General features: G+C 44.5%; 2 protein-coding genes across 2 annotated transcripts; one reads left to right on the plus strand and one right to left on the minus strand.

The window, feature by feature from the left end:
- Positions 1 to 2,453: 2,453 nt before the first annotated feature.
- Positions 2,454 to 3,239, minus strand: LOC108151071 (putative uncharacterized protein DDB_G0268364). The gene is made up of 2 exons (XM_017279453.2): positions 3,116 to 3,239; positions 2,454 to 3,056 (listed from the first exon to the last, which is right to left on the minus strand). The coding sequence occupies exon 2, from the start codon at positions 3,031 to 3,033 to the stop codon at positions 2,617 to 2,619; it is 417 nt and encodes a 138-aa protein (XP_017134942.1). The 5' UTR covers positions 3,034 to 3,056; positions 3,116 to 3,239; the 3' UTR covers positions 2,454 to 2,616.
- Positions 3,240 to 3,608: 369 nt separating this feature from the next.
- Positions 3,609 to 6,047, plus strand: LOC108165183 (sporozoite surface protein 2-like). Its single transcript, XM_017301254.2, has 6 exons — positions 3,609 to 3,892; positions 4,097 to 4,214; positions 4,275 to 4,424; positions 4,485 to 4,682; positions 4,745 to 4,963; positions 5,029 to 6,047. Exons 2-5 carry the CDS (start codon positions 4,099 to 4,101, stop codon positions 4,884 to 4,886), a joined length of 606 nt encoding a protein of 201 aa, XP_017156743.1. The 5' UTR covers positions 3,609 to 3,892; positions 4,097 to 4,098; the 3' UTR covers positions 4,887 to 4,963; positions 5,029 to 6,047.
- The last annotated feature ends 6,989 nt before the right edge of the window (positions 6,048 to 13,036 follow it).

Here is a 13,036-nt window from a genome sequence, read left to right on the forward strand (position 1 = left end):
AGTCGGCAGAAGGCAGTAGAAGGCAGTAGAAGGCAGACGGGAGGCAGGAGGCCAAAGAACTCAGTCCAAGCCAAATACGATATAGACAACGAATGGCAGTAAGTTGGCAGTGAGGAGGCATACAACTACTGGGGCACAGTACGAGTAACTCACTCTCCCCACAAGACACAACACACACACAGAGACACATTACTCGTAACACACATGCAATCCAGCCAAATGAATATACATAGAAGATATAGAAGAATTCGAATGTTTACACTGACTATTTTTTAGAGGAGATAGATATAGAGCATTCATTAGCATTGTACGTGTACGTGTACGTGTGCGTGTACGTGTACGTGTACGAGTAGCTGTACGGAGTAGCTTAGCAGTTGGGTTGTTCCGGGCGCTTTTGATATTGGTTCGTGTTCGTTTAGTTCTAGTTCTCAATTAACAATGAAATTGCCTTACGTATTCAATGAACTATTGTATTGGTAGCTTAAAGTAGTGCTCTTTATACATACATTTTACGCATTTTGCAATTGTCCAGCAATGTCAGCATCGGGTCAGCATCAGTATCAGCATCAGCATCAGCTTCAGCAGTCAGCAGTCAGTACGAGTAGTATGCCACTAATGAATTTTAAGAATTTAAATTCCACATTTTTCTCAAACTATTTACAAGGAAACTTTTTCATCAGAGTCTTATAAAAGTATAGCGAAACTTTGTAGTTTATTTCACATTGAAATTGAAAAATGAAATCGAAAATATTTGAGATTAAGATCGAAACTGAGACCGAGACCGAGAGCAGCGCTCCGCTGAGATGCTAAGAAATTATACGAGTTAATAATGACAAACGATGAAGTACATTTATCAGCTTTAATAGAAAATCTAATAAATATATACATATATTATACATGAATCTAACTAGTTCTAGTCGTAGTTAACTAATTGATATACGAATTAATTTTCAATAGAGTGGACTTGTACGTGTACGTGTACGTGTTATTAGGCATTTACCACTCACACCACACTCTTGGGGCATGGCATCCATTGATTCAGCACCATTTACCACGTACCACGAACAGTGTCTCAGTATTCAGTAACTTTCTTTGTAAAACTCAAACACTGACACACTCACAAATCGGGATACTCGAATATGCATATACATATGTGCATGTATATAGGGTATGGATGATTTTTTTTGCGATCGGGGTCGAATCTTGTATTTTAGTGCAGAAGTGAATTTTCCTCTTGAAATTCAATAAGAAATTCAATTATTTAAAGATGAAATTACAGAAAAAAAAAACAAAACATACAAATAATTCAATATACAATAAATCAAAATCGAAATGATCAACCATTGGTTTGCATTCCTGGGATCTCTTCTGTTTTCAGGCTTCTTACCCCAAAAGGACTCCCTCACAGGATTCCACCAGTGAAACCTCATCAATCGAATATTTTTAGTAAATTCTAATTACGTTTCGGATTGTTTCACGTATATTACGAAATATTTACCATACCTTTCCATATTTTAGTGCAGAGTGCCTCTTCTTCTCGCACACGACATGTATTTTCTTCTGGCTGGCTTCGGTTTTCGATGGATAAATCTCGAAAAACAACCCTTAATATTCAAATAAATAAACAATTTTTTAGTATCTGTAGATATGAAATCTTGAATTTAGTTACTATTAAATGCACACAGTATAACAATAAATGTTTGGACAATCCATTCAAGTTTGGAGTTTACCTCAGCTTAGCCAGCTGCCAGCTTCGAAAACCCACCCAGTTGGAGAACGGCCCGTTCTACAAGACTATCTATGAATTTTTGAACCAGCTATCGATGGCGTCGGACCTGGGCTCGCTCATCGGCTGCATAGTGCTCTTCCTGATCATGTGGTATATTATAATTTGGTTGTTGCGGCTGGTGCTCTCGCTGTTCTGCGCGGCCGTCATTGTGGTCCTTGTCGTGGCCATTTTTCGCTCTGAAGTCGCATCCAAAGATGTGGTAGTTATGCTATACCAGGCGACATTGGTGATTGCTAAAATGATTGCAGGCACCTTAGTCTATGCTTTGAGGAAGTTTTCCAATTCATCCAGTTTACAGCACTGCAATATATGGAAAATATTGAATTAATTAATTAAATTGTGCAACATTGTGTTGTGGGGGAATGAATCTTTGTTGTCTTTGAATAGTACTGCTCCCAAGGGATCCGATCTGTGGTCAGCCTTCCGCATTGGTTTGCAATAATAGTCCCACAATATGATGGCTACAATACATATCATCAAAGGGGTTATTTAGGGATAAATGGATCATTACCTCCGCCAGTAATTGTCGTATAGGTAAGAGAAAGTATGGAAAGATGAAAGCATTCAGCGAAACAGGAGTTAGTTAAGAAGTAACTCATCAAGTTATAGTCAAGAATTGATTGATGTTTGCATATTAAGTAGAGGTACAATACTATTCTTTTGTTTTTTTTTTAATGGGTATAATTCCTTGTGGAATAAATACAAATTTATATATTTTTTTATTGATAGTTCATCGTTGCCCGTTTGCTATTTTTACTCCCTCTTTGGTTTGTAGATTTATTATTGTTCCACCTGTTTCTGGCAGTTTTTCTTTCGAGGGGATATGTTTAGCCGTCACGTCCATGATATTTATCATTAAATGACATAATGTACGCAAAATGACGAAGCATAGCCCAGTGAAACACATGTAAGCGATTCGGATGTACTGGGAAATACGGACCCTGCTGCGGAAACGGAGCCTGCTGCTGCTGCTCCTGCGGCTGCTCCTGCTGCTGCTCCTGCGGCTGCTCATGCGGCTGCTCCTGCGGCTGCTCCTGCGGCTGCTCCTGCTGCTGCTCCTGCATCTCGTAATCCATTGCGCTGTCCTGTGCTCCAGCAAATGGAACGGCAGGCAGGGACAAGGATTCATTCGAATCGTCGGGGCGGCTGCGCTTAACGCTCATATCGTTATCCTTATCATCGGCTGGATCATTCCCGTTGCTTCGCTTTGAGCAGCTCGGCTCAGGCCCGGCTTCAATATCCATGGGTGCTGCGGTATTACTACGACCTGGAACGAAATAGACTCAGTATTTGGCTTCAAGACTTCGAAAGCGTATTTCTCGTGACCTTTTCGTGAAAATGGGAAGTTTTCTTCCTTTCGATTTGATCGATTTAATTATTAACTTTTGAATTATTTAATTAATAATTAATTTCCAATAAACCACTGAGCACACGTCCAAAAACGTCGAAGGAATATTTCTGACGGACACGAGGTTAGGAGAATTTTTCAAGCTGACTGCGCACACACATATGTGAATATGTGCAGGTATATGTACACATGTATGTGTGGCTTTGGCAATGGAACATTCTAGAACTTCATTTGCCATTCGCCATTCCCGGTCGATACGTTCGCATTGCAACCCTGCACCATTTGCAGAGCTTACTGTCAAGTAGAAGCAAAACCGTGAATGTTTCAAGCCAATCAATTAATCAGCAATTACCCATAGAATTTAACTAAACTATTTATCAGCTGTAATTTTCCATAAAAATACAAAAAATACAAGCATCTCTACTTCCTGTCGATGCATTGTCATGTCAACTCTGCTTTTCCTGGAACTTGCTGTCAAGTAGTAGAACATGAACAGTCTCGAACATTCTGTGCCAACGCATTAGACAGTCAGCATACGAAAAATTTGTAAACATTTTTAAATTGAACAAACTATACATATATCGTCGTGAAAAAAACCAGAGTAGTTTTCGCGCGATACACTACAAAAATACAAAGTGCCGCACCGCACGCTGTTTAGCAAAGTCTAGGGCAAATATTCGGCCGAAAATAATACTTGCCGCGGCAACTGAACTGTGCATACATATTTTTCGTGCAACATTCGTAGGGCGAGCCTGGTGAGCTTCAAATTGTGTTGTTCTGCGTCGATCTGGTGACGGAGACGCCATCGCTGTTGCCGTTGATTGTCGCCGCGCCTGCGCCTGCGCCAGCGCCTTCTAGCGGGCCGTGAGTCAGGGGTAACGCCTGCCTGCCTGACGTGCAACTGGACGGTTTGTTGTTTGTTCTTTTTTTGTTTTAACATTTTGTTGAACTACTGCCAGCCATGCCTCCTAAAAAGAACCCAGGCGCACGGCGCCGTGGTACAACTTTGGCGCTGAACGAATTCTTGCGCCACGATGACGGTTCAAATCCGACAGATCCGACCTGTGACCCGAATCCGTGAGTGTGTTCTTCGATCCATTGCTTGGGCGTAGATTTAAATGAGTTTTTCTTGAACAGGCCGATGGCGACTAATGGATCCAGTCGCTCTCGTAATGATCAGCCATCCAATCGATCTTGCAATAATGCCCGTCGAAATGTCGGAAAGCTTTCACCCTCTGCTGTTGGACCCCATCGCTCAAATCCATTTAATCCGACCGATACCAAGCCGTGAGAGTGTCCTTAGATTCTTCTGTATGCTGTAGATTTAATGAAGTTTTTCTTGTACAGGCCGATGGCGACTTATGGATCCAATCGCTCTCGTAATAGTGCTCATCAATATAACGATCAGACATCCATAGCTGCAGTTGGACCCAATCGTTCTGGTAACAAATCCCGTCGAAATGGCGACAGGCCATCCGCTTCTGCAGTTGGATCCAATCGTTCTCGTCGGGAGTCAAATCCACCAAACCCGACAGATACCAATCCGTGAGTGTGTTCTTAGATCCCCCCCTCAGGCTGTAGATTGAATGGTGTCTTTCTTTTTCCAGTCAGAGCCATCAATTCGGCGGTCCAGCTGGGTCCAATGGCTCTGATAATAAAACCCTCCAAAATTACGAGAATCCAAAAATACCAAATACCGCTGAACTTGGATATAATCAGCTATTCCGCCCTGGCGTACAATTAACTTAGATATTTGGTTATACCATCGCTGCAAATCCCGATCAGCTGCTAAATTCACCAGCACCAGAACCGACAGATACCGATCCGTGAGTGTGTCCTTAGATCCAAACCTTGGGCTGTAGATTTAAATTGGTTTTTCTTTTTTTTAAAGGCCGATGGCGGCTAATGGAGCCAGTTTCTCTAGTATTAATACCCCTCAAAATGACGCTCCTCCAGAGACGTCTGCAGATGGAAACTCTTATATTAATTGTCATCAAAATGATGACGGGCCAACCACGTATGCAGCTGCAGCGGCTGCCAACAGACAAGATTTGACTGGAGCAGCACCCAGCGTCTGGGTATCCCCTAACAGTCCTCTTTATCCTTATCAAGGAGGCGCTCCCATGGGCACTACAAGCATCGGGTAGTATTTTGGTCTGGAAGGCACTCCAGAAATGTGGAATCTGGCAGCACCGTTAGCCCTTCAAGCTTCCAATGTAGACTCATCCCAGAATCTGGTGATGAGGCAGGCTGTTGTGGGCCCATCCCAGAATCTGGTGATGAGGCAGGCTGTTGTGGACCCATTGAACCTTCCACCTTTCCGTAGACGCAGAGGACAACGTTACCGGCATGGTCGCGGCAGACGCGGGAAGAAGCTCCCTAAGCAGTTTGAATTTATGGTTGATTCGATCCACCAGCTGAAATCCTACTGGAACGACCAGCAAGACTCGTATAGTGGGAATTTGCCGCCACAATGCTATAACGTCTTAAAGCATATATTTTTCGTATTTTTCAAAATTTTCTACAGTGACATATATGTAGGGAAAACCATTATTTTTCTTACGATTCATTAGTTTAACTTTTCATTTAGTAACTTCGACACATCCTGGGGTCCACCGTTTATGCAAACAATCCATCTGCATGTTCGTTAAGATATTCTTTGATGTTTATTTGTTATTAAGACCATTAGGATTAATAGTTCTGCGGTCAGTTATCCTTAAGACATACCTATGGATTAGAGCTCTGCATGAACAGGCAATCAGCATATCAGCTTTCTCTGAACTAAACGATGCACATATCTTCATTTTCACTGGGTCAGATCCGAAAATTTCGGTTTTTTTTCGCGCTCACTCTTGATTTGATTTTCTGTGGAGAGAACGAGAAAACAACACATAAATTTGCTGGTTTTTAGATTTTCTTTTGCTTTTAGTGCTCTAGTACATGTCTACCTCAGCTCGATCATCTCATTGCCTTTGATTATCATGCATCCTCCCCTGGACACACGTCAGCACGGTATGGATTCGCAGATTCGCAGTGCTGATCCCATTAGCGATGGCGTAGTAGTAGTTTTTCCTACTCGATGATCCCAGTGGGACGCACCACAATCATCAGGTGTTCGACAGTAATGAGTGGGACACGCACGATCGAGGCCATGGCGGCTCCATTTGCACACAGATTGAAAAATACATAGCGCTTGTGCAATGAAAGTGTGCCGCCGCAGAACTTCCCTAAGTGATTTCTTGGACAGCGTTTGGAATGAGACCAATGTTCTATAACAAAGGACCCATTTCCCGGTCAGTTCGTCAAGAGGCGCACTGTATCTAGGAGCATGCTCACGTTGCTGATGACAGAATTCCCCTGCAGATTTTTGGATAAGACAGACTCGAAGCCGAGCATCTATGTTTAGTGTGGAAATAGTCAGCCCAACGGCGCCTCCGGGAGGCGGACATGACCCCGTAGTGGGTCCTCCACAAGGAATCACACGTCCGAGTTGAGCTCGCTCATGCAGAGACGCCTTCGACGAAGATTATGATGGAGTACGTCTCCTTCTCAGGGCTGCGTTTCTTAGCGGGGACGGATATATATACGAGTATATTGATATTTTGATATATTTTTGACAACTTTAGTTCGCAACCGTACCATCAAATCATCACTTTGAACTTTTATGGCCTCTCAAACCCTTCAGCAATTCGTAATACTCTACACATATTAAAGAATCTTGCTATTCGGTATGTGCCTTATATGCGAGTTTTAATTTCAATATAGAATACTAGAAGGGAGGCCAACTCTCTATCGGATTAGAGAGATGCATATAGAGGATTCGTAATGATGGAACGCATTAGAGAGGCATGATGTGTATGGCTGTGCAGGACTCTCTGTGTATAGTGATCCCATACCAACAATTCCATTCTCATTCTCTTTCTCTATCCAGCGAAGCGATCAACAACAACAAGAACATCGAGCAAATTAATTGTAATTCCAGTGGGGCTCGAACCTGGGCTGGGCTGTAGATTGGACTGGGCATGGGGCATGTGGCATGAGGCATGGGGCAATGGGCTGGGCTGGGCTGGGCCCCGTGCGTGCATAGAGCCAATGCACATTCCCATTAACAGACCGACTGACAGACAGACCGACCGACAGTCAGAAAAATAGAGAGAGAGAAAGAGAGAGAGAGGAAAGCCCAGAGCACACTCTCTGCAGTAGCCAGAGCGCGGCTAAGCGGCGCCGTCACAGCTGGTGCTGCCGCTGGCGCTGCCTCTGTCTCTGCCTCAGCCACAGAGCTTTGGTGGCGGCTCGACTCGCTCAGCTGAGTGCGAGTGCGAGCGTTTCAATTTTGAAACGAGTTCCATGCCGAACGGACGTTCGATCCGCGCCACTCTCGCTCGCCCCAGACCGGGCACCGCTTCGCTTTGCATCGCAAAGCCGCCGCCGTCGAGAAGAATTCGCGAAAGTCCCCCCGTGCTTCGTGCTTCGTGCCCCGTGCCCCGTACTCCGGTGAACCGGCATTGCGGTTCATTTACATACATTACATGTCTCCCATTGGCTTTTAATTGGGCGAACGGTTGTCGTGTGCTCCCGTTGTTTTTTTGTCGCGTGCTTGCGATTGTGTGCGTGTCTGTGTGTTTTTTTGTGTGTGTGCCGGCGTCTTGGAAATATATAAAAACGAGTATATTGCTTTATTTTCTATTTTTTAACGTTCAAATCGATTTGAAAGTGCTTACCGAAAATTCAACAAAAAAAATATACGAATATACCCCAAAGCGAGAGTGAGAGAGAGAGAGAGAGAGTACTGCACTATATGCGAGTGTGACCACACGCGCGCTTGCTGTGTGCCAGTGTGCCCATACCGTGCATATAGATGCATGTGAACTAACGGGAAGTGAAGCGCCCCCCTCCAGCTAGAACCATGGCGAGCCCAGACCCAAAGAGTCTGCTAATTGAGGTCGTTGTCTAGGTAAGTCGTCTTCTCCTCCTCCTCCTCCTCCTCTGCTTCTGCTGCTTCCGTTTTGTGGCAGCTACTACTTGGAGATTCACTTGCAACAGCTCCAACGCCACAAAGCAGATCTGCGGATAAGGCCAGCCAAAAGACAGTGCTTGAAAACAGTAAATTATGCCGGTGCTGCACACAACACCTCTTGCGGGTGGGGGGGGTTCCGGGGCTTGTAAGGAATTTGCACGCTGCACAGTGGTGCCGGGCCGTGCCACAGGACCAGATCAATGCAGTCGAATACTGAGAAATGAAAGCCTAACAAATCGTTGCTTTTGATACCCTGTACCCCGTAATACAGACAAGGGTATGCTGAATGGATGTGTACTTCTCTAAAAGAGCTCAGTACCGGGTACTCACTAGTCGGCATCTCCACTTATTTCCCCTCAAAATCATAGGAATGAAATTTCCCAATAAGAAAGCTTGCCCCACAGTGCCATGCAAAAAGCGGAAAATCAAAATGACAGATAGAGTCGGTCGGTCTCCGACTCCAGCCTCTGCGGCTCTGTGCCCTGCGCTGAGGCAGCAGTGAAAGCTCTCTGCGTCAGCGTTTTCTTCTCTCCCTCTCTCTCTCTCTCTCTCTCGTCCATCCGATCTGCTGCGACTGCTGTTTCTGCCGATTCTGGGTGAGAACAAGAATTTCTGCCGCTGGCCATCTCCATCTTCAGCTCCAGCTCCAGCTCCGGGTCTAAGTCCAGCATTTGATAATAATTATCCCACAGCTAGCTGGTCACATAACTGCCCCTGATGATGATGATGATGATGGAGATGATGGGATGGAAACCGCAGCGGAAACGCTTTTGGTCTTCTATTATCGCGCTTCTATCCATCTATCGATCAGGTCCAACCTCATCTGTCTAAGGTCAAAGCACGGCGGCTAAATGCATATTAAGTAATTTCCACCAAGTGGGAAATACAAAAAAAAAACACCGAACAAAGGTAAATACCCGTTGATACTTATAGGGGTATATTAAGCGCACGTTTCCTTTTGGAAACCAATGTTCACACCATACACTTGCAAACGGGTAGTGTAATACAGCTATAGCCATGATCAGCTGATCAACAGCTGAGTAATCGGACAGTTCTTAGAACAAGTTCAAACTGGAAGGTACTTGTAATATCTTCGTGATGAATACGAGCACTTTTTGACGTCACAAATGATTGTAGAGTGTACAATAGCTGCCACAGCATGGATGATGGTGCACAGCCAGCTTGAATGATCAGCCAAATGGCAAGTGCAAAAATTAGTTGCGAAAATTGATTAACATCAAACTGGTTGGAGTTGGAGTTGGAGATGGTGTTGGCGGTGGCGGTGGCGGTGGGGCCTAGGCTGGCTTCGTAAATTTATGAAATTGCTGGTCAAAAGATTTTAATTGAATCTCCCATAAAAACTCAAACGCAAAAGATGTAAAAAAAAAAGAAAAATGATAATAATAATAATATAAATGTGGCAAAGGGGGGAAAAAATCAAATAAAAGGAAACGCAAACAAAAAGCGGCGACAAAGACAACAAACAGCGATGGTGATGGTGATGATTGGGACATGTATATCTACAGATACGAGTATCTGTATCTTTATACATCTGTGTTTACGTATAGCTTATATTATTTGGCAACTTTTGCCCAAAATATTTCACTGGGAAGCACTGAACCGAACTGAAATGAACTGATTCCGCAGATAAACTGGTTTCGCAGTTTATTGAATTTCATACATTTGCATCGCCCCAGCCACAGCCACAGCCACAGCCCCATCCCCAGCCGACGAACAATAAACAATTTCAATAAGAAAACAAAAAGATGGACGGACGGGCATGCCTGCTCGTTAAGTTGCTCCCAAGGTATTTGACCCATCAGTAGCAGTGGCAGTACAGTGGCTGTAGAATCAGTCCCGCTCACCGTTCCCCGTTCACACCGATGCGCAATAGGCAGAGACCAAGAGAAAAGGTGCCTTGCCTCCCCTTTGAAGGAAAAAGTGTCAGCAGCTGCCTCAGTCTCAGCCTCAGCCTCAGCGAGGGGCTTAAAGCCCAACTCGATTTGAATGGAAACCAGGGGACGGAGACAGCTTCTAGGGTTACCTACCCATTGAGATCCACACGCGCAATTCCATATTCATTCAGGAAGGATACTGCGCATTAATTCGCTCGTATTTGTCCACCCTTGACAAAGGGTTCTATAAACTTTTCCGACCCTCATTCCAAGTCAGTCTGTTTGGGGGGATCCACTGGCATTTTTCTGCGTATATTCCAACGGTTCTCTTGTTAAGTTTTCTTTCACAGACTCATTTTTTTAAGTGCAGGCTGTTAGGTTGTTGGGATGGGATGGGATGGAGATCGCTCGTAAAACACATCTGAGTGAGAAAAAACTCAACTCTTTTCAGGTACAAAACACTACACTGGTTATACTCGTACTCAGATGGCACTGTCATTACTCGTACAGTAAGTAGCTTTAGCGAAATGGTGCTTTTATGTCATAGGAACATGGATTGTTCTCTCCCTTTTGCCCCGAATCCCATCCATCAGATTCCGTGTTCCCATTCAAGCGCACTCTCTCTCTTTCTCTCACCCCACCTGTCGGTCGCCTCTCACTTTCGTTCGATTTTGGGTAATCATGTTAGGGCCTTTCTAAATCTTTAATGACTGCAAGTAAGCCCCAGACCGTACTCCGGTACGCGTACAGTCTAAAGTCGATGATCCCCTTTTACCTTTGATACCGGGAAATCTGAATGGGAATGGGAATGGGGGAGCGGAATTCTCTGTGGGCACAGATGCGAGCACACACACCTCGTTACTCGTTAAAGACTTCCTCCTTTATGAGATCTATAGGATAGAGGCACTCGTATCATGTAATGCCTCTGTACCGGGTGCCGGGTACCAGGTACTTGAACTTCTCCGTTCCACTCTGTTCTCTTCGACTATGGCGATGTGTGGCGCACAATAACAATGGACTTCTTGTTCTCCGTTCTCTGTGCATTGTCTCTGATCCACTCCACGGGCACAAAAGCTCACACTCTCTCCCTCTCTCTCTCTCTGTTACTATCTCTTTACATGGACCATACATAGTAATTAGAATCAGGCACGAGCATGAATTGGTGTGGCTGTGTGTGCAGAGTTCGCTGACTGTACGACTGCGTAGTGTGACCGTCCGTCCAGCTGTAACGTCATCTAGACTCCGCTCTCTGTCATTAATTTTGGTACGTTTGGTTCTAGGTAATTATCAGAAAGAGAAAGAGTAAGAAGAGAGAAGAGATGGTGAGATGGGGAGCCCCTGAGATACCTGAGAGAGATGGCACACTTCTGGAGCAAACCTCTCTCTTTTCTTTTTCTTTTGCTTTTGCCCCTGTGCTATTAATCACGGGGAATTGGTCTGGTCAGTTGAAAATTCAATTTCGTGGCCACAAAAGTCGACAAATTAACGTCTTTTTAATTGCTGTTGCTTTTTCTGGGCTTTTGCCCGAGCCGCCACGACTACCAACCAACAACATTCAACATCCATAAGTACAACACCAACAACCAATTGTCATGCAAAGTCATTGAACTCGAGGGGCCGCCGGGGCACCAACAACAAAAAAAAGCAAAAAGCGTTTTTAAGTGATTTTCTGCTGGTGCTGGTGGGGACATCCGTATTTATTATACAATAGAGCCATGCTGCTGATCCATCATCGAACCATCGTACATTGTCCACAAACAAAGTTGCATTCGCCTTTGATCGAGAGCAGCTTTTGACTGGGAATGACCTTGACAAGGGCAGGCGGTCGGTCGCACACCAAAACGTCAAACGCCAAACGTGTTTACCAACACTCGCCTCGAATAAACCGGTATATGATGAGAACGCCCTTCGCCTCCCCACCACCACCGCCAACACTCTCTCCCTCTCTCTCTTCATATGTGTACATACACCTCCTCCCCCGCTCCCCTTCTAAGCACACTTTGTTGCTGTTTTGTTGATATTTTAGACCTTTTCTGTGACGCTTCAAAGATTTTCACAACAAAATTTTCACACAAAATGGGAAAACAAAAATTGAAAACATATACAAAACCACGTGCCAAAAAAAGGTAGGGAAGATCATTAGCAGCTGTAAATAGGGGAAGGGGAAACTCACACCAGGGAAAATTAGAACTGGGGAAAAATCGGGGAAGCAAAATCTGAAAATAAGATCCGAAAATTTCGGTTCTTTTTCGCGCTCACTCTCCACTTGATTCTGAAGGGAACCTTTAGAGTCAAATGAAATAATTGGAATAATTTAATACTTGGTAATATATCTCCCAAGAATAGTATGTATATTTCTACATCAATGATCGATGATCTGGAATCTAGCATCTCTGCATCGCAAATAGTGAAAGGGAAGCACCTCAATTAGGGGCCACACTACGAGTCCAGTAGGCTTCTGATATTTTCCCTTTTCGATTGCCACTCGACTCGATTGTGTTGTGGAGTATGAAAGCGTGAAAAGCTCAACGAATTACCAGTAAAGCAGTGACAAGGCGCAGGCGCAGCGATGGGAGCTGTATCTGTATCTCCGAGTGTTGGAAAGGGCTCAGTGTTGGGTAGTGTGGAAATGCACTTGAAATATACGCTTTATTCGGTTTCGTTTCGATTTGCAACTGTGTTTACGGGCTCGATGGGCTTTGGATGGGGAACGGGGAGTAAGGCTCTGAGTCGTGCCCGTCGAGCCGTGTCGATCCATTTGGGTGATTTCTTTCGTGAGGGGGGGAGGTGGGGGCCTCCAGCCCTTGCATCATTTTCATTCCCTCGCTTTAATCTGTGTGTTTTCTGTTTTGCTTTTATTTTCACGCGGTTTGGCGTTTGATTTGTATTATTACTTAATGGCTTTGAACCTGAAAACTGCTAAGAGATGAAACGACTTGGATTTATGGCGACTCTTTATGCAAATCTGGCAGAGACATTTGCATAAA

Source organism: Drosophila miranda, chromosome XL (assembly GCF_003369915.1).
Source record: "Drosophila miranda strain MSH22 chromosome XL, D.miranda_PacBio2.1, whole genome shotgun sequence".
Lineage (NCBI taxonomy): Eukaryota > Metazoa > Arthropoda > Insecta > Diptera > Drosophilidae > Drosophila > Drosophila miranda.

Excerpts from the sequence above, each read along its gene's own strand:
- LOC108165183 (XM_017301254.2), top strand. The coding sequence starts at position 4,099 with ATGCCTCCTAAAAAGAACCCAGGCGCACGGCGCCGTGGTACAACTTTG. Across the intron at positions 4,215-4,274 it reads CCGACCTGTGACCCGAATCC|GCCGATGGCGACTAATGGAT; the intron begins GTGAGTGTGTTC and ends TTTCTTGAACAG. Across the intron at positions 4,425-4,484 it reads AATCCGACCGATACCAAGCC|GCCGATGGCGACTTATGGAT; the intron begins GTGAGAGTGTCC and ends TTTCTTGTACAG.
- LOC108151071 (XM_017279453.2), bottom strand. The coding sequence starts at position 3,033 with ATGGATATTGAAGCCGGGCCTGAGCCGAGCTGCTCAAAGCGAAGCAAC.